Source organism: Musca vetustissima, unplaced genomic scaffold (genome assembly GCF_032173495.1).
Source record: "Musca vetustissima isolate MV318-11 ecotype Yass unplaced genomic scaffold, APGP_CSIRO_Mvet_v1 utg735, whole genome shotgun sequence".
In the NCBI taxonomy this organism is placed as follows: domain Eukaryota; kingdom Metazoa; phylum Arthropoda; class Insecta; order Diptera; family Muscidae; genus Musca; species Musca vetustissima.
Window position 1 is genome coordinate 249,253 of NW_026884845.1, and position 22,805 is coordinate 272,057.

At 33.8% G+C, this 22,805-nt stretch overlaps 1 protein-coding gene across 2 annotated transcripts in view; it reads left to right on the top strand.

The window, feature by feature from the left end:
- Positions 1-4,247: 4,247 nt before the first annotated feature.
- The window catches only part of LOC133331921 (homeobox protein orthopedia), a 55,527-nt gene continuing 36,969 nt past the window's right edge, over positions 4,248-22,805 (top strand). For both annotated transcript variants that reach the window (XM_061540307.1, XM_061540308.1), the window contains exon 1: positions 4,248-4,323. In XM_061540307.1, coding sequence (XP_061396291.1) covers positions 4,293-4,323 — 31 coding nt within the window. In that variant the 5' untranslated portion in view covers positions 4,248-4,292. The remainder of the gene's footprint in view (positions 4,324-22,805) is intronic.

Genomic DNA, 22,805 nt, shown 5'->3' on the forward strand with positions numbered 1-22,805 from the left:
TCATTTCGATATCTTTTCGAAGGCTTCACTGTCAAATGCGAATTGTCTGCATTGCGAGTAGAACGCGCGGTTTTAACGCATAGCGAAGCTAACTAAACACGCACTGTTTTTACTCCAAAGACCAACACAGCAAGCAAGAAAATAGACAAAATAAAACACAACAATAAAACGAAAAATATATTATGCCGGAAGTTAGTCATAAAACAAACTGCAACTATTAAAGTTTCGATCCCCAGGGGCCCAGGCCCAGCAAGTTAGCCAAACAAAAAAAAAATAGTTACCAAAAAAATTACAAAATAAATTACTGTGAAGAAAAATGTTCCCCAAAGAAAGCTAAGCGACAATGAATAATTTAATAGCGAAAAAAATGGGAAGTGTTGTTGAAGAAGTTTTACCATAACTTTGGATTTTAAACAAAAAGGATACACCAAAAAAATCGAATGTAACTGAATTTTTTCACATAATTACCAAAATTCTATTCATATATACTATCTATGTGTGTAAAGTTTAACAATCGAAGGTTGTGTGTGTAATGTAATAACATTTAAAAAATCGAAAGAAACAAATAAACCCTCCAACTTTAGCTACTTGCAATACAGGTGTTGTTGGACCACCTATAATTTTGTGCAAATGTATGTGTGTGTTTGTATGGGTCCCCACCCCCCATTAAAATAAGTATCGTATAAGTGTTTGTAATATACATACAAATGTAAATGTGTGTCCGTGTACGGATGTAAAAAGTCTCCAATAGACACAAATTTCCGTTTTTGGGAACTCGAAAGTGTTTTCTTTTGGCCTGGCCTTTTAATGTCTCTTTATGGACTTTGAATTGGTCTTGGGGCCATAAAAACAGAACATTTGATTTAATTAAATCTCCGTTTCGAACTTCCTCTACGAAAACTGTTGTTTACACTCTTCGCATCAGATTCTGAGATAGTGGGTGGATGGACCATCTTGGACAGTAGATACTGTTCCAGTTAAATTTTATGGATTTTCTTCAATATGGCTTAAATGTTGGCTATCAATGTAATAGGTAAGATTTGAGAACTTTCGTTGTGTGTGTACGTTTATTTGTTATTTTCTAGCATAGCAATAATATTCACAATTTATTTGTAAATAAACCAAAGAGAAAAAAATGGATTTGTTGGTTGCCGTCGGGACGGGATCACTGTATTAAATATAAAAAAAATTCTCATAATTTCTATTTTGTGTTTTAATTTGAATTGGGTAGTTGCGGAACAAACTAGTTTATTGGAACTAGTACGATGACGAAACCATAGGAACTAGGTCCTGTTCTTTAGTTCATTTTTGTGATCTCGTTCCATTCACTGAACTCGCTCATGTATTCCCATGTTCTTCATTCGTTCTCGTTAGTTTTTCCGATCTATCTAGGAGTTGGATCTATATGGAGCAAAGGAAATATATTAAAGAACTAGTTCCTTTTTAGAAAAGGAACGAAAAAGACCGATTCACTACATGAACTAGATTGTCTTCTTGTTTTAATGAAAATACTTCAAAAAATCTTCATAGACATTTAAAAAAATAGTTTTATTTCCTACATGCCTATAATATGTTGGACGGTCAATTCAGAGTGCTACAGCATAATATGTTTGCTTCAAGTCCAGCTTTGTGGTCTATGACAATTCGGCCTCTCATACATCGGTTCGAATCATCTCCTTTATGAGTAGATTAAATATAGAATTTATAAGTCATCCGCCGAAAATAATTATTAGGCAACCAATTATTTATTTCTATATTCCGTACATCAATATTGAAATGTTTGCTCTATGAATTTTGTAGCCAAAAAAAAAAAAAAAAAACTCTCGAAGCGTTCAGAACCATGTAGTCATATGCCCCTCAATTTTTTTCGTTTCGAATTTTAGGTAGATTGCCCAAATATTGCTTTAATAAAAAGTCCTTATTCTTTATGGCGGACATTTTAACTCCTCACTGGGAATCGGTTACATCTTTAAGGGTTATTGAGATTTTTACTTGAACAAAATTAAATTTTTTGAAACTAAGAATGGGTGGGGTACCCTCCCCGGTACCCTCCCCCATCGTACTTTCATTCGCCTCTTCATCCTTGGGATCGAACCAAAATAAAAATAATCTGTTGTAGTTAATACATTGTGCGCTCTTGCCTTAAACGGCAATTTCGTTGACCCCGTCGCGATTAATTTCGAACGAACCCTGTTTATACACATTTTCGCAATAATGGAGGGTTACCACCATACTTTTTTGAACGAAGCCAAAATATTGATTAAAAGAAAACCCCACCTCATAATTTTCCTGAACTAACAATCAGGGATATCACTTTAAAATTAAAAAAACCAAAGCATGGTTAAGTTCGGCCGAACTTTTTTATCCTCCACCATATGGTGCGTATTCAATATTCTTTGAATCGGTCGGGTCCTTTCTATATTGGAATATTTTATGGAATTGTGAGTTAATAGCTTAATTATACATTGTAAAATACCGAATCGCGAGACTATTTTATGGGCTTTATGACACATGGATCTACATTGAAGTTATAGCCATTTCGGTAGACAAATGCGGATAAAACCACAAACTATCGAAAATTGGGCGGAACCTTTATGTAAAGGGACAATATAAAACCATGGACCTATATCGAAAAATTTCTACAAAAATGATTTTTACCCTACGATGAAAAGTTGCCTTTTCTTTTGAAATGGCCGAAATAGAGCGGATCACCTCCCACATAAAGGAGCTATGTTAAAAATGGACCTAAATGGAAGAATTTCTGCACATATGATTTCACCCTCTATGAAGCCAGAATGCCAAATTACTGTCACTTTAGTGAACCAAGACCGTCAAAATAATAAAACTGGCGAGTCAAAACTTTAACCTATATAGAAAGTTTTCATTCTCCAAGAACATGGAATGCCAAATTACAGCCACTTTAATCGCGACGTAGACCATCAAAATAACGAAAATGGGGCTGAACTGTGGGGTATTTATTAAAAGATAGACATATACTAATCATTTTCAGCATAGATGTGTAATAGTCTCCGAAAACCCGGAATACAAAATACTTCAACAACGTAGGGCGATCAATCTTGTCTCAAGTCTTCGGAGAAATTAAAAAAAAGAACAAGAGAATAGGAAACATTGTGGTCCATGCGAATATTGAATTTATGGTCAGCCACCGTAAACCCTGACTAGGCAACAAATGGCTTCTAGTTTATCCCGCACACCATGTATAAAATTCTTGGTCTATGAATTCTGCAACCAAAAGAACCTTCAAAGTGTTCAAAACCCAGCGTAATTCTTTTCGAATTACATGTTACATTATAGATTAGAAAATATTAGGTTGGGGAAAACGAAATCTATTATGAAAATGTCGATAAAATCGGAGAAATGATCGAAGTTGACCGACATGTTAGCAGTCGTAACATAGCTAAAAAATCGACCATAAAACTGTTTTAAACATTTTCTATTGACCAGAAACGGCCAGAATTGGCAAACAAGAGAGGTGTCGTGATCCACCAGAACAACGCTAGGCCACACACAGTGACTCGCCAGAAACTTCGGGAGCTTGGTTGGGAAGTTTTAATGCATCCACAATACAGTCCGGATTTGGTACCAACTTAAAATAAAAAAGACTCAGATTAAGCTGGGATTTAAACCCTGATTCCTAAGGCATCCCAATTTTTTCCGCCATCTTCTGTGGAGTTCAAAGTTTCTTCCAAATATTCGAAAGTTGCACAAAAGAGGTGTACCAGGAAGGAAACTATTGTAGGTTTTATGCAAAAAAAGTCCGTTACTCTGAACTCGGCAGCCAATTACGGTAGTGTGTATGGCTGAACATTTCTGATGTATTATTTTCCATTATATTGATGATCATCATTAAAACATTTTATTTTGAGTCCACAATTTATTTTTAATCCACATATGCTTTACAGTGTACAATTTCCTGGTCTATGAACTGAGCCCGTTAAGTTATGGTGATTGCTTTGCTAAAATCAGATTCTTAAAATTACCTTCTATAGTCGTACTTATTTTCTATTTCTTTTAATTTTTTACAGATTTTAGAATGCCAACCAGACTCCACTATTTCAGTGGTATATAAAATGCTGTCATAAATAAACTACGCCCTCTAAGGAAGCTGTGATAGAAAAAAGTATACGAACAAGTTAAAAACTTAAAAAAAAAATCTGCAGATACAAAAAATAATCTTCAGAAAGAAAACCAAAACCTAGAATTTCTTCCCTGGCAGCCAATATACAAACGACAAACTGTCGACATTATCGATAAGGAATTTTTCGGCAAATATGCTGAACAATCTGGGGGCCAATGTTTTGGGTAAGTACAACTAACATAACCTATATTACAACAACAAAAAATAATAAATAAAAGTATTCGCCTAAATTAATGTTAATCACATAGCTAATTGCTTGTGTTAATCTGGCTTTGGCTTCCCGCTGATAATGATCGGCATAATTAAACTAATTTCTTAAATATACTTCCGATTTGCAATTAGAGTTTCAATTTTCTAAAAAAATAAAAAAAAACTGAAATAAGACATCATTTTCCATTTGATGGACCATTCTAAATGATTTCGTTTAGCATAGTTTGTGTTGCCGAACGCTGAAGCCTCTCTTTTTCAATACCAGGCGACAATCAATGCTAAACGATGCGATTGAAACGATGGATGACCGACTGTTCGCCTCAGTGATAATTACCTGTGGGAGTTTTATGAAACTCGCTACGAATATTGAAAGTGAAATTTGAAAATGTGATTAACAGTGCATGTAAAATAAGTGAACAAATAAAAAATAATTATTACATATTCGATTCTCAATTTACTGGCGCTGTTGTTTTTGTTGTTGCTACTGATGCTTCTGTTTGTGTTTTTAGCAATAATTATCTCTTGATTAACCATAATTACCAATGAAAATAAGCAAAAACAGAGAGACAGATGACGGTGGAATGATTACTGTAGCAGGGTTGGAAGTAAAGTGGGTAATTGTAGTTGCAAGGGATGTTGATAAAAATAGTAGTGATATATACACAAGTTTTCGAACAGTAAAATGCGTTGCAGTGTGCATCTGTGTTATTATTATTTTTTAAAAAAGTGTGCTACTCAAGTGCAAACGTAGTGATAATTGTTATAATTGCTCTTTTAAATAAAATGATTTAAACAATAGTCAGTGCGTCAGTATATATGATATAATTTACTGCAGATATTTTTGCTTCGACCGGCAGATAATGTTATTATGTATTCTGGCTTAATAGAGGGAAACGTGTGCTTTAAGACCAATAACATTCAATACATGTCTATATTTTTTACAAAATATAAAATTCTCGTCTCATATGAATGAAATTGATTAGGTATTTCGGGCGTCCTGACAGGATATGTACAATATATAGAATGTTGAGACATTCCATTTCATAGAAGATATAAAACCTACACACAGAATTTTATTAATTTAGGTTAATATTTGATATTAATGTCGAAACGGTCTTAGGAATTTTGGTCCTAGTCGAATTTTCAAAAAACTTTCAGAGCATAACATGATTCAGGTCAGACTATTTTAAATATAGGTTCAAATTGTTGGTCCCACCGCTTTTTCGATAATTAAAAGATTTTTTTGAGGATAAAATATCTATCCCCGGATTTTTTTATATAGGTCCATATTTTATAATATCCACCGAATATTGGATCCTCCGGACATTAGACATTATAACTTGTGTTACCTCACTTTAAGAGGATTTTTTTGGCATATTGAGTTGTCAATTTAAACCAATTGGTTTAAAAAATGCTGTAGAATGTAAATGTACTATTAAGGGGACCCCACCCCCCATTCTCCGGGTCAAAATTTTTGTTGATATAAATCGAATCTACACCGATAAAAGAATGTCTCTACAAAATTTCAAGTAAAAATCTCAAGAACTCTTGAAGATATAGCCGATTTATTGTGTCAGCATCAAGTGACGGCTGAAGGGCTTCTCAAACTTTAAACGCGTTTTTCTCTAAACATTTTTTTGCGAATGGCGGGCACGATAACTCAAAAACTAATAATCCAATCGGTTCCAAATTTTGCAACGTGTCTCTGGGAGTGTATAGCTCTCGTATGAACTCGGATAAAGCCAATCGGTGAAGATCTTCCTTATTTTTTAACTTGGTTTTTGGTAAAAAATCGGTGATTTTCCAAAAAATATTTTTTCAAAGGTCCACCATTTTGTTAACTTTAGAGCGAAGTCAATAATCCTAGTTCATACTCTTTCTAACACCGTTGGAATTTTCGGATTCCGATGTTCCAGTGAGGAGTTATCATGCCCGCCATCAAAAATAAGGACTTTTCTTTAATTACAAAAAACAACAACAAAGCAATAAAAAAATTTTTTTGTAAATTATTTTTCTTCTCTTTTAAATCTTCAATTATATATGTGCAAAGTTACAAACCTTAACAAGCATTGGTATTGATTTACCAGCCCATTGAAAATCTTGAAAAATTAAAATCGAGAATGGGTGGGGTTCCCTTAAACAAATTTTCTGTAAATACAGCTCAAATACTGGCGTGGATTTTTAACATATTTCTCATATCCAAATTTTTATATGAAAATACTGGAATGGATTAAAAAAAACATTTTTCAAGTTCAAATACTGGCTCAGATTTTTTAAAATAGTTTTTTTATGAATATATTTTTTCGACTTTTTAAATATTTTTAGGCCTCAAATGCAGGAATGTTTTTTAATATTAATTGAGTTTTTTATTTGTTAGGGCTCAAAAGCAGACACATTTGTTTAAAATTAATTTTCATGTTCAAATATTTTAAATATTTTTTCAGAAGCTTTAATACTTGCTTATATTGTTTAATTTTTTTTAATTCAGGTTTCATTTCTTTTCCAAATATTTATTCGAGTTCAAATACAGGCATGATTTTTTCAAATGTTTTTTTAAGCTCAAATACAGCCAGATAATATTTTATTTTCCAAGCTCAAATGCAGGAGTGAAATTTTGAAATATTTTTCTAAGATTAAATCCAGTCGTGCATTTTTTAAAAACAGTTTTTCAAGTTCTTACGCAAGCGTGGATTTTAATAATATTTTCTAAGACACTTTAAAATATTAGTTTGGGGAAAAAGAAATCCATTATTTTTATATGAATTGTAGGACTTTATTTAACATGCTTCGGAATTTGTATGGCAAATATGCACATACGTATGGCGAATGCATTAAAACTCCCCAACCAAGCTCCCGAAGTTCCTGGCGAGTCACTGTATATATATGGCCTAGCGTTGTCCTGGTGAAATTTTTAAATATTTTTCATTATAAGTGTGATTATATATAATATTTTTTTTTTATAAACTAAAAATATATTCTTACAGCCCTATCATATAGCTGGTTTTCATAAAACATGTTATTTCAAACCTATCTATACTAGGATTTTTAAATATGTTTTTGAAGGTGCATCCAAAAGTATATCTATTTTTGGTGCACCTTTAAAATCATATTTGAGAACCCGAAGATCCAAATTATATGAATATCTGTTGAAGACATTTAAAATAAAGCTCCAAAGGAGACAATCGATGATTATAAAAACAAAAATCATAATGTACAATGCCACATAGTTATTGTGTATGGAATAAAAACACCAGACCTCATTACAATCTTATTACATACCATTGCCATTCAATTTTTAAAGTTTATAAAAAATTTGCCAAATACTCACAAACGCACACACACAAATTTACATATGCAAAGAAACACAAATTCCTTTCTCCGCGAGCATATTTTAAATATTTTATTTCCCTTGAATTTCAAGAGAACATGTATATGCCGCCATACATTCCTTTGCTTCTTGCATTGCAGCGGAAAACTGCAATCTCCTCTTCCTCTCAATTCCGCAGCGAGCTCAATATTGTCTGCATTATTGAATATTTTTATACCAATAGCTTGAATAATTTATGAGTTTTACAAACAAACACTGGCCTTTTACAATGGAATAACAATAAATAACCAGCCAGCGAACTTTGCTGGTTAAATGACCACTTTTTGGTCCGGTTGGTTGGTCGGTCGGTTGAATGTTCCTTTTGCCAGGACAGAAGCTGGCTGGCTGGTCGCCATTATCAATTGTTTGCTGCAATTGTTGTTGCTGTTGGTTTGTGTTTTTTTTCGTTTTTTGGTTTTTATTCTGTAATTAATTATTTTAATTTAATCGATTATTAATTTATGGCAATATTTCACACTTTTCAATGGCAATGTGAACATTTTTTTTACTGAACAATTACAACAGCAGAAGAAGCAATAACAAATAAACGGCAAAATGGTCATATGTATGAATGTATGTAATAATATAGTAAATATATTTTTTGATTTTTATTTTTTTCCTGTTAATTTTATGTTTTTTCTCGCATTATTCTGTTTTTCAAACGTAATTAATAAATTATATATGAAAAAACATGTGTGAAAACACTTTGTTAGTAATTAACCCAAAGAAATGTTAATTACAATTGGTAGAAAAAATCTACAATTAATAAATGCAAAACCAAACCCCATAATTTCTAATGAGTAAACTATTTTTTCACAAAGCCTAATAGGAGAGATATTTAATATTACAGTATTTTCGAGTTAATGACGATTGTTCACTATAATAGACCTGTGTAAAAAAAAATCATATGAATATCTCTTACACACTCTAATTTAGAAGCTGTAAAAGTTCCTCTATCCCATATAAAGCGTGAGTAAATTGAAAATCTAAAACGCATTTTCTGCAATTTTTTTTTCTCAGTTATGCCTGTCTTACAGCAAACGAGCGATATCTTTACTGTGGCAACATTTCTCGGAAAACGTGTTTGACCGAAATTGGGGTGGGCAAGCAAGCAATATAAAAAATCTATGTGGGCTATGTAAAACACAAAAAATTGAGAATTTGTTGACATATTACAGACACTTAGGGTAAAAATTGGTAAATTACAAGGCCCTTTTAAATGCATAGGTATACTTCCCAGTTCACAATTATAAGCTTGGACGAATGGGGCAAGGCATATCTTTAAAATTTTCTGCAAAGATGTTTTTCAATCTCCAAGAACACAGAAAACCATATTACAGTCCCATCGGTTCGTAAAATCGTCTAAACAATTAAAAATATCGAAAATGGTCTGGGTGTCTTATATGGGGGCTAAATCAATACTTGTACCGATATAACCCATATACTGCAAAGATTTTTTCGCCAAAAATCCGGAATGTAAAATTACTCATGCTTTCTCAAATATATATGTGCAAAGTTACAAAGACAAGCATAGAACCTCCGACAATCGAAAAAATAAAATAGGAGAGCTATATGGAAAAATATGGACATCTATATTAAATGTTCTGCAAAGAAATTTTATACCCACCAATAATACGGGATGACAAATTACGACACTTCGGTGGGGAAAAGTGCCTAGGACTCAGGAGCTTTTGCAAATGACGAAGCTATATGGACAATCTTTTTGCGAATAATATTTTTACCCATCAATGATTTGGGATGCCAAATTAGGACACTCCGTCTGGGAAATGCTTCAAAGACCATTAAAGTGGGGAAGATGAAGACATGGGTATATATTAAAAATCTTCTGCTAAGAATATAAAAAATATTCTGCTAAAAATATTAAAAATATTCTGCTAAGAATATTTTTATCCTCCAAAAATCTTGAATTCCAAATTACTACTGCTTCGGTTGAAAATGCACCTAGGACCATCAATCTACGAAAAATCGGCCAGGACCATTATATAGGGGAGTTTGCAAAACATAAAACTATATTTTTAAATATTGTTTACCCACAATGAACCTGAAATGTCAAATTACAGCCTTTTCGGTTGCAAAATAAGCCTAGGACTGTCAAAATATCTAAAATAGGGCTCGACCGTTGTTTCTCAGCAATGATAGTTTTCGCATCCCACGTACCCGGAATTCAAAAAACTTAAAGTCTTGAAAATTCTGATAAGTGAAATCGTCGTTAAGTTCTGCCACGCCAAATACTTTATACCCTTTACCAATAAAAACACATAAAATCGATTGGGACTTTCATGGCGTCTATGTTAAGGCAAATTATTGGTAAGAAGATTTGACACCTAATGAAACCCAATTCGATTGATAAACGTACGCAAAACTCTGAATAATGGGGTAAGGTTACATGAGGCTTCGGAAACGCCTCATATAACCTTAATTAATTCAAGTAAATATTAATAGTTTTCTGTATGGAGATTCTTCACATATAATACCAAATTACTGCCGAGACTCCTACTCTATAGATCTAATAGTTCATTATTAAAATATTCGAATGCAAATCGTGATAAACAAAACTTTAGAATTAATTAAATTATTTTATACGCGTTTAAACAAAATTGTGGTATTAGTGACACTAGCACGCCCCAAGAAGAAAAAATCTCAACAATTTATTTGCAACTGCAAAACGGTAAAATAATAAATTTTCTAATCCTTTTTACTACTTTGGATTTGTGTCTGTGCTTGCCAACCAAACAGTCAGGCAATCATACTCAACAACAAGCCAATTTGCATTTTTTCAACATTATTTTTAATTTTCCAAAATAGTAGAACAAACAGAGAGGGAAATGAAAAAAATATATTTCGCCATTGTTGTTTTTCACCAGCCAAAATAAGCTAAGTACAAGACCAGCAGCATCATTGGTTTTTTTGTTTTGTGCTAGCAATTATCAAACAATTTACAACATTTGCAGTTGAGGAAAATTGCCAAAAATATTACAAATTCAACTACAGAACGAAACAAAACATTTCGTAAAATTATGGTCCATGTAAAAGCGAACCAAATGAATTCACATACACACACACACACACACAAAATCACAGAAAGTTGTGGAATGTTGTTGAAATTACGTTTATTTGTATTGTTTTGAGAGGAAAGGAATGGACAGGTAGTTGGTATTACAAAGTTTTCAAAAATATGATATATATTCCGAACAAATACCCAACCAACCATTTATAAATTTTATGCGCAAAGGCTTAAAAAGTTATGCCACCAACCCAGCGGCAGTTTGGCGACAAACGTTACTTTTATTTGTTGTCGTTCTCATCGTCATCGGGTCTCGTTCGTTGTAAGGATTAATTAAATTAATTTAACGATTGCATTCGTAATTTAATGCCGTTGCAAAATTTCCCAAAACACAAACAGCCATTAAGAACAACTTAAAAATTCGCCTATTATGCACAAACACACGCATACACGACTATATATGCATACCAATTTTTGAAAATAATAGGGTGTGCTGAGACAGTAGAACATTACAATCGGACACAATCAATACTATAAAGTACCAAAATCTGGAGTGGGATCTTGATGAATATAAACATAATAAAACTTCTCTTGAAAAACCGAAAATTGAGGTTTTCCCACCAATAAAGTGGAAACTAAAAATATAGTCACTACGGTTGGAAAATGCATTCAAAATACCTAAACAAGTGAGCGACCTTAGTATGAGGGCTATGCCAAAATATTGAAATATTATCCATTGAAATTTGTCGGCAAAGATAGTTTTTACGCCCCAAGAACTCGGAATTAAAAATTTTGTTCTTTTTCAAATTCCTCCAACAAATTTCGGCAAACAATTATTGGTGTACAACTCAGAATTGACCATCGTAGATACTCAAGCGAAACAGTCGCCATTTTTTAGTCGGTCCTTAATGGTTGTTTTTTTTTTATAACAACATGTATTTCCTTTCGGAAGTAAATAAGCCACTGCAATAATTTGTAGAGTTCTTGTGGGAAGTAGATCTGGTGAAGTGTATATTAAATTTGTTATTCCATTTGCAAAACCTCGAAATATTCGTCGTGTACCCCATACAATATAACATTCTATATCGATGTAGTAATGTTCGTCTAGATAGAGATTTCAAATTTTACACTGGCATTGCTATCGATCTGCAAACGGGGTATTTTGAAGTTTTTAGTCGCATTTTTCAATCGAAAGGTATGTAATGTGGCATAGCGAATTTTTGGACTTTGGCATACATCTATGCAGAAAATTATCGATGTAGATCCTTGTATTGGCATAGCCCCCTATGAAGATCCCGCTCCATTTTCGAGATTTTTTTATGGTTTTATGAGAACTTCCCCATCGAAGTAACTGCAATGTTCAATTTTAGATTATTGGAGATTAAGAAAATATTATTGCAAAGATCCACTTCACTTCGGGTACGTTGAAAATTTTAGGCGAATTTTTAGGTAAATTTCCCAATCTAAGGTTGAAAAAAAGTTGCTGTAAATTTCCGATATATTTATTTAAATAGGTCCACTGCATTTTCGGCATTCTAAAGGTTTTAGCTACATTTTCTTAAAATTCTAGAATCGAGGTGAAAAGTATTTCTTCCCAAAAATTTTTAAATAAACGTCAATGTTTTTAACTACATACCATACCAAAGAGTATGCCAGAACTTTGAGCTTAATGTGGCATGCCTAGTTTTTAAATCTATATGTCTCTAATTTGGTCTCCATATAAAGGGATATATAGAAATTTTGAATATATACCATATGATTTGAATATAGACCATATAATATGATATGATACAAAAATTCGACCCCGTCGAACTTTATCATGATTTTGCTTGTTCACTTGTCAAGTGACATTTCAGAATGGATTGAAAACCAGCCTGCAATCTAAAGGGTCGGAAGTTTTGATTTAAATTGTTTTCCAAAAAATTTACGTACACCCTAATATTCTTCCCCACATCCATATCTCACCTCATTTTCATACAACTAGCATTTTCATATTCGAAAACATAATGGTCCGTTAGCGGACTGTATATGTCCTGCAAAATTTTTGTTACGCCAATAGTGTACAAAAATGTATTCCTATATATTACAATAGTTGTATGTGTGAAAGACTGACTATAAGTATGATTATTTATTGTGGTATAGAGATATGTAACATACAAATAGTATAAAAACCGACCACACATAATCACCCTACCCCCACCCATATACACATACCGATTCTCTGTACAGGATGTTGAAATTCATTATCATTGCATTCCAATTTATCATCTTTATTGGTTGAAATATGTTCTGTTTTTAATGGGGGAGAGGAGGTCGGTGGTATTACGGAGAGGTTCAGATGCAAACTCCGTAATTTCAAAAATGCCTATAATTCTCGTATATACACAATGTATTTGTCCCAAGCCAAAAATACCAAAAAAACGGACTGTTTACGCGTTCTCTGTATCGCTGAATTATTGTCCGTTTTTCGGCCACGGAAATAATAAAAACCATTTGAGATTTAACGAATGTTGCGGTGGTCATAACCACAATTTCTATTGCTTTTATTTCTTTGACAAGAGTATTCAGATGGACATTCACGTGGGTAAGGACAATTTCATGAAAATGTGTGAACTAATATCAGAAGAGACCTGGGCAGAACTTTGTTACAATTCATCTATGTCTGGTCAGAAAATTAAATTTGAAATCAAAATATTTGTCGAAGACTCCGATTAAAACTTTATGTAAATGGACATAAAGTTTTAATCGGACCTCACCAGATTACTCTGACTCCCAGTATGTTTGATATTGCAAATATAATACATCGATCCACTTTTTGAAATTCAAGAGTTTTAGTGGCATTTTCTGAACGAAGTGGATGTATTTTCCATTGTGGTTTTTTGCAGAATATTTTCAATATGTGTCCACATAAAGGTTCGAAAATATATTTTGATGGTCTTTTACTCATTTACCAACCGAGGCAGCTGCAATTTGTCATTCCGGATTCTTAGTGTAAAAAAATTTCGACGCTGAAAATTTTAGTTATGGGTTCAGGGTTCGGCCCAATGTTAGCTATTCTGAAGACATTTTTAAAAATAAATGTTAGAAAGTTGGTATGTCGTTTTCTTGGGAATAGAAAATCTCCTGGCAGACATATTGGATGATATTAACCCTTTCAGTGTCAAAAAATTTTTTTGTCGGAATAAAAATCTAAATTTTTGTATTAAAAATCACATAAAGGCACAGAGTTTAGAAAAAAAAGCAATTTTTATTTTAACCATCGGACAGTTTTGTCTGTCTTTCAGCAAAAATAAAAACATCAATTGTAACGGTAATTAACCGAAAAATTAATTTTAAACATATACGACAAAAACACTGAAAGGGTTAAAAGATCGATCCTTTTGAACCTGTATATTTTTACCATAATTTTAATTACATATACCCACCTTAATATCCACTATTCTCAACTATTGTACCGCACATTTAAAACACATTTTGTTTGTGGTAATGTTGCTGCAGTTGTTGTCGTTGATTTTTTTCGCGGCCGAAAATTGCTTAAAATTGTATGCAATAAATTTACGTTTATACGCAAATTTTAATTAATTAATCGTTGCATGTTTTTGTTATGCGTATTTGAATGGCGGGCAAAGCCGCCATTGCAAGGATATAAGCAAATACTAGAATCACATATAACACACACACATAGCTAGGATGCAACTAACAACGGGCATAAAGAAACCTCAAATCATGAACTGCATGGCCATATGTTATTTGTGGTTTTGTACGAAAACAGGTGTGTGTGTGTGTGTTTGTGGGCAAATCTAAGTTTTTGCCAAATTGCAATGCCAAAGGCTGGTTGGCTGGCTGTTTGGTTGCATTCATTGCAGTTCGTACAATCGCGTACAATAGACAATCAGCAACAACTATACTTGTGGTTTAAGTGGCTGACCAAACTACTAAGCCGCGAAAATGCATAATCTGTGTTTTTCATTGCAATTCGTAAATGCGCACACACACACTCTCACACATATACATTATGGGTATTGCAATGCAAGTACAATAATCAAATGCAGTTCTAGAGTGAGTTTTTTTTCTTGTTACGTTTTGAAATGGTCTACCACATTGACCATAAAACACATTGCAAAGATTTAGTTGAATTTGTGACGCGAAAGAAAATAAATTCAAATTATCTTTAATACAGGAAAAAATACACAGACACTCACTTTTATGACAATTAAAGGGATTTCTGGTTAGAACAAATATTAAATGGCAAAAAAATGTAAGCTTACAATCAAAGGGAAAAGACTCCGACATATAGTTTCCTCGAAAATACATGGGGACGTAATTAGTAAAAAAACCTGGCCTCATTACATTTTTTAATTTTTAGAATTTTAATTCAAAAAATTTTTGCGAATAAGTCTTGCTTTAATTTGCAGCAAAATGATTTCTTTATATGTATATGTTTGAGGAAAATGAAAAAATCATCGGAACCAAGTTCTGTGAATAGGTTGGTTGAGATATGACATCATTTGGCATGATTGGGCTTTGAATTCAATATCATGACCAATCACACATGATTCGTCACCAGTTATTTACTGTATTGTTTTGGACGCTCCATTTTGGAAGAATTTTCGCTGCTGCACGTTTTATGATAGTTTATCATTATCCTAAATTTGTTCTTCTCTACTTCAAGAATTTCATCGGTTGTTGACGTGCTCTGGTCTCCAGGGCAATCATCGTCACTGACATGTTCTCGCTCTTCCTTGGATCCGTTCTACCACTATTGAACATTCTGATTAGATCTCGTATAACACAGTCCTTCAAAAAATGTAGACATATTTTAGACCATAAAAAAATAATTTAAAAAATTTAGATTATGGCAGATCTTCAAAAATTCCTTCACATAAAATCTACGCAAATGAAATTCCAAAAAAAATCTATAGACCAATGACTTGAAGTAGCCGGAAATAAATAGAAATCATGGATTTCGCATCATGATAACGCGCCAGCTCACTCATGCAAGCGTTTTTGGACAATAACACCGGTATCATGCGGTTATATATGCATAGAATTTAAATTTAACATATTTTTAATGAAATTGCGTACAATTTTAAAGGGAATTTTTTTGAAGAACTTCTTGAAGTGCTATTTTTAAAGGACGTATATATTAGGTTGAGGAAAAAGAAACCCATTAGGCCGGTCGTCGAAAATGTCGATAAAATTGTAGAAATTATCGAAGTTGACCGGCATGTTAGCAGTCGTAATATCGCCCACGAGCTAAAAATCGACCATAAAACTGTTTTTAACCATTTACACAAAGAAAGACTCAAAAAGAAGTTCGATGTTTGGGTGCCACACCAATTAACAGAAAAAAAATAGGATGGATAAAATTTTCATTTGTGAAGCCTTGTCCAAACGGAATGGGATAGACCCATTTCTAAAACGAGTGGTGACTGGAGATGAGAAATGGATCACATACGAAAACCCTGTGCGAAAACAATCATCGTCAAAGAGCAGTGAATCACCTCAAACGGTGGCCAAACCAGGACTAACGACCAATGCATTTGGTGGGACTGGAAGGGGATTAATTATTATGAGTTACTTCCATATGGCTAAACGCTAAATTCTGATCTCTACTGTCAACAACTGGACCGTTTGAAGATATCAATTGACCAGAAACGGTCAGAATTGGCAAACAGAAGAGGTGTCTTTTTCCGCCAGGACAGCGCTAGTTCACACACATATACAGTGACTCGCCAGAAAATTCGGGAGCTTGATTGGGAAGTTTTAATGCATCCGCCATACAGTCCGGACCAAGCGATAATCATCTTTTTCTTGCATTGAAAAAAATCTTTAATGATAAAAAATTGGTATCTAAGAAGGATTGTGAAAATCGAATACTAGAGTTTTTTTGCAAATAGAGAGCAGGACTTCTATGAGAGAGACATTATGAAGTAATCTTTAAAATGGCAACAAATCATACAACAAAACGGTGTATATTTGGCCAAATTGGACATTCCGAAGCATGTTAAACAAAGTCCTATAGTTCATTTAAAAATAATGGATTCCTTTCCCAAACTAATACTTTAAAAGCACATTTTTGAAACTTCTTGAAGTGCACTGTTCTAAAGATCGTACATATTCGTTAATTTTTACATTTTTAGTTTTTTAATGGAGAAAAAAATACGTTTTTGAAAGAAATTTTAAATAAAGGTTATTTTTATGATTATATCTCGTATATTTTAGGTCCACATGTTGGCATTTTTGTAAAGAAATTATCGAATTATTAATTTAGTTCATTGTTGAGTATATATATTACAAGTCTCCAAAATTTACATCCTTTGATGTCAGGATTGTATATTTGATTAACACAAAAATCTTGTGTGTTCTAGCATTATCAACCAGTGTCACTAAACATTAAAAAATCCTTAAATAAAAACCATAAAACAAGAAAAAATCATTGACGCCGTAACATTCTCTGCATCATCATATCCGTTTCTAATAACACACATACACTCACACCCATATTATTTCTGGACAAACTCCCGGAGTCGACTCAATGACGAAGACGAAGTCAAAATGGAAAACGCGATTTTTATGGATTTCATTTGCCAGCCAAGTGCTAATTTTTACACATACACCATGCTTGGCTACTGTTAATTAGCGTTTTCGGCCAACAGTTATAAACCGAACATAGATGAAGAAGCAGAAGACGTCCGATTCCGAAATGAATGATAACTAATGTCTGGTTTTATGGTACTTGGGTTGGATTTTTTAATACAAAACGTCGGCACGGCCGGTATCCCTCAGCAATGAAGGTATCCCTCCTCCAATAAAGCATTAACAGCGACGCCACATAAGCCAGAACGGTGGCAAGGAAAGAAGCCAAAGTCGTTTAAACTAAATCATAGACGAATAGTGTGTGTGAGAGAGATGGATAGAAAAGTAATGTAATGAATCGGTGGAAAAACTAAATACTAAGTTAATGTGTTTACGCTGAAAAAGCAACTATTTGACTTTGAAGGCTTGGCTGTGGCCATAGCGCCGATCAGACCAGCCAGCCAGTCAGCCAACACGACTTTGCAACATAGTGCTAGATATTTTACATGCATGCCATAGAATCGGAGTATATTAGTTTTTACTCTTTATTTGTTCAACAGTGTTCAAGTCGACGACTAACATCAATATGGTGGGGATATGTATGGATGTGTGTCGAAAAAGTCATTGGCTTTTTGAAGAGGAACTTTTCAGTAAATATGGTGAGGTTCTTTAACAACACACATTGATGTCTACATTGTTACGAGTAGTAGTTGTTGTTGTGGTTATATATATTTTTGTTTTTTGTTTATTTAATTTCAATACTGTATCGCTATGAAAATCGTGATTAACAAATTTAAGGTGCGGTGTTAGGTGTTATAAAATAATTTTACGCGGACTCTTTTTTTGTGTTTGCTTTGTTTTCTATATTCTGTCGATATTTTCCAATGTATAACATGCAGCTTTGATGCTTGAATTGAAGTGAAGTGACTTCGTTTTGGTAATATCCAGCAACAAGAAAAACCTGATGTTGTGAAGTGTTGAATTTCTGATCTAGATGTTGATTATTTTATGCTAAACGAAATATTTTGAGATGAGTTTAAATGTCATAACATCATAAAGGTGAAATTAGTAGTTTGAAGAATTTGTCGATTTTTTTAAAATAAAACGCATATTAAACAAGCGGAAACTGCGTATTAGTTAATGGGATCTAAAAGTGGATTTTACAGGTTTGATACCAATTTATGCAGCATTTAATTAGTAAGACAGTAAAAAATGTGTGGTGGCCGGTGCTTCGAATATAATTTTGAATTGGGGAGCCCTAATGTACACTACCGAGGGTTAGTGATGATTAGCCTGTGGGATCACAAAAGCTTAACAATTTATCGAGTTTTGTCATGTTTAGACTACGTAGGATTCATCATTCGTTTTACGTTGGCTACCGGCGATGAGGTACCAGAAGAAGTGCCTATATAGACCCCATCCTCGGATTTAATGTATGTTTGGTAAAAACATTACGATGTGAAATCAATGGATCAAATTGGATACTCTCTTCGTTTCATATGCAAATTACAAATACTCCACATTTTGGAACATGATTTAAGTTTGGAAGAAATATTATGATCTGCAAAGATTACATGAACAAATGTATTCCCATTGAAAGTTATCATGTGCAACAGGCCACATTACCTTTTTTATTTTTAGAATTTTAATTCAAAAAATTCCTGCGAACATGTCATGTTTAACCCTCTTAAATCTTAGCAATACAATTTCCTTATACTTACAAGTTTTGGGATGATGAAAAAGTCAGCGGGGGTCAAGTCCAGTGAATAGGATGGTTGAGGTATGACTTAAATTGCCATGATTGGGCTTTGATTTCAATTCGTCACCAGTTATGGCCTGCATCAGCGTGGACGCTCTAATAGTTAATCGATGATCATCGGTTGTTGACGTGTTCGGGCTACCAGGGCAAGCATTGTCATTGACACGTCCTCGCCCTTCAATGAACTCATTTTACTACTATTTAACATTTTGATTAGATCTCGTATAGCAGTCCTTCCAAAAAAATTACACTTATTTGAGTCCTTAAAAAAATAATTTAAAAAATGCAGGCTATGGTAGATCTTTAACAATTATACACGTTTCGGAGTCCTTCATGGAAAGTCTTACTTAGCTGGCTTATGACAGAACGGTTGTTCAAAGCCGAACTAAATAAAGATTTCCAAGCGTGTCGGTCTTGTGCGCATCTCATCCACTTTGAAAGACCATTTTCCGAGATGTCTTCTACTTGATTTCCTCCATCGGATTCGTGGCCTTTCCCTTCTGGCTCGCTTTTATATGTTTTTTGAGCTGTCGTTTTCAAGTTCCACAGTTGGTCCGAGTCTACTGGACGTCTTGGGCGTTGATACCATCAAGTTGGTCTTTACGCCATTTACTGCCAGTCCCACTTTGACAGACTCTTTCTCAATTCGTTCTAAGGTGACTGTCACCGCTCGCTAAGTTTGACCCATTATGCCGATGTCGTCGGCGTTGGCGAGTAACATATGATGTTTGGAGTACAGAGAGTCATTTCTGTCACCTTGTCTGAATCCTCGTTTCTGTCACCTTGTCTGAATCCTCGGTACTCTATCCACCAATAGTCGTGAAAAAATTGTAAAATATTCCCCTGTCCTATTATTTACAAATAGATTGGGAGCCATTAAAAATATCCTTAAAAATGTAAATATGGGAGATACATATCTTTAAAGTTCAAAAATGATGGAGTTAGGAAAATTCTCGACAAAGGACCAGTCAACTCAAATACCCACCAACTCCCCCCAATTTTCGATCCCATCCAACATATATAAATATGTGTTACAAACACTTCCCCATAAATTAACATACCACCACAAAATTGTGTAGATATTATTGCAAATAAAGAAAGCACAAAACAACAGCAACAACATCTCTGGAAATATAAAAACCGCAAATCAAACAAACAAACGCATCTAAAAATACCATAAAAGCTGTTAGATTTGGTTTAACAGCTACATTATTTGGATAACGAGTAGCTAAGAAGATAAAGGTGACAAAACTGCGTCATTGCAATGGACAAGTGAGCGAGTGAATGAATGAATGAATGTTGCAAGTAGTTGCAACATCACATGGCAATGCAACAAAGACCTGACTTAGTCAGCTCAACAACACTACATACATCACACGCTTTGTCATCACAATATGAGGTCATTTGAATTTGCTTAGTAACAAGTCGAATACATTTACGGTATGTAATATTTACCCAATTTTTAAGATTTTGCACTTGTTTTCCAAACAAATTCGTTATATATTTTAAACAATAAAAATCATTGACTACGAAAATTAAAACATTGAACACACATATATCGAATTTGACTTCAAAGGCATGGTGCCGTCTTGCGGCATTGCTTTTAAGAACACGTACGATGTCTTCGTTACTTCTTCGTGCGGCAACTCTTAACTTTTTGTAAATGACCCTCATAAATGAGACAATAGCCGGTGTTTATGGTAGCTATCAATAATAAAAGAAAACGGTAGCCAATATTCTCAGCCGGTCTCTTTGGCATACTCCGGCATTGTAGATCAAAGAAAATGTACCTGAAAATGCATTCTAACACCTCCGATTTGGGAATTCTCTTCTTTTATTGGAGTTTTGTGCCGTGCCAAGACATGTGATCGATATTATGGTGTGAGAAGCGTGGGAATTATGCATAGTACTCAAATAATGTTATGTATACAATTATTAGGTGAAATTAATTGAAAATTTTATGATTAAATACTTAAGAATTAAAACAAAATAATAAAATAAAAAATATTTGTCGGGACATAAGAATTCTTCTCAAAAAAAGACGTTAAATCTGGTCAAGAATTTGCTTATTAATAACTAACACACCTCAGCTATAATACGATTGTACCAGTGTTTTTTCTAATCCTCGAAAAACTTCTAAAAGGTGCTGTTTGGTGTAGACAACAGTTCTAGTTTCGTTTTTTGTTTCATCTTCACCATTGTAGCAAAGCGCGTTCCCTTCATTGTGTCTTCAGTTTTGGGAAGAGGGAAAACTTAGAGGGGTTAAGTCCGGCGAATATGTTAGTTGAGGTATGATAACGATATATGTATTATCTCCAGATCATTACCAGTCTGTGTCGATGTACTCCGGTTTGGAAAGAGGATACAATCTGCGGGATCAAGTCCGTCGAAGGCAGTGGTTGAGTCATGATAACGGTTTGATTTATACGCAACAACTTACTCGATGTATGAGCATTTGCATTATCTCTACTTAATATGCAGATGATCTCTAGTCCGTAGGAGACTTGTAGATGGTCCTCTATATATAAAACTTCTGTAGAAGATCTCGTATCTATTCAAGACCTAATAAAGTCGGCGACTAATAACAATTTGTGCAATATCATCAGTCTATAGAAGACCCACAGAAGGTCCTCTTCCTACAGAAAATCTCCATACGAGTAAGAAATGACGTACTTACTGTCTATAAAAAAAAAATGTAGAATATGTGCTGTCTAGATGGTCTAGGAATTCTTGTGTAGGGACCCATTGATGGTATTCAATCCATAAAATGCATGTGGAAGGTATTCTATCTATAGAAGGCCTGAAGACGGTTAATGTATTAAGCAAATCTCCATAAGAACAGTCTATAAGAACCTGTATGAGGTTTTCTGCCTATAGATGACCTGTAGATGGTCTCCATACATAGACGACCCGTAGAATATATTTTATTTATAAAAGGTTTATTTCACGCAAATGGCGTATCCCTACAGAAACCCTTTTTTTGTTCAAAAGTTAACTATTTTGGAACAAATTTTCCCAGTCTCAAATTCCATGCCTAAAACATCCGTAAAAAGAGCTTCACATGAGCCGAGCGATATGCCAATCATAACTGCTTTAATGTTTGCATCGGTTGTTGGCGGCTCGGACGACCATTGTCATTTTCTCGGTCATCTTTGAAACGGTTATACCACAATTTAACTTGTGTTCTGCTTAGACCTCGTAGATCAAATTCAAAAATCCTCGTACCCAAAATATTCTCGGAATATTTACAAAAATCAGTCTGAAAACGTTTTCCTCATAACATAAGTTATGCTATCCAAACACTCCCTCTTTCAGTACAAATATATATTTTTTAATAATCCCAAAATCCATTACAAATTAGGTCTTAGTTCGATTCTGGTTTTCATGCATATTTATAAAAACAAATTGTCTTTATATTTACTTAAAATATTATCAAAGGCAAATGAGCTACTGTCTCCAAAACGGCAACAACAATTCGATACTTTACAATACGCTCAAACAGAAAAACAGCCAAAGGATGACGATCACGACGATGATGAATAGAAGTCAAATGCATTTTGCACCTACGCTCCCAAGTAAACATTACATAAACCTCCATGAATAATACATTTTCTTCGTAAAGATGATGTGAATTTTCAACTCTTTCGTTTTTTTTTATTTTTGGGTTCACAACACAATCCGTCAGCAGCGAAATAGCCAACAAATG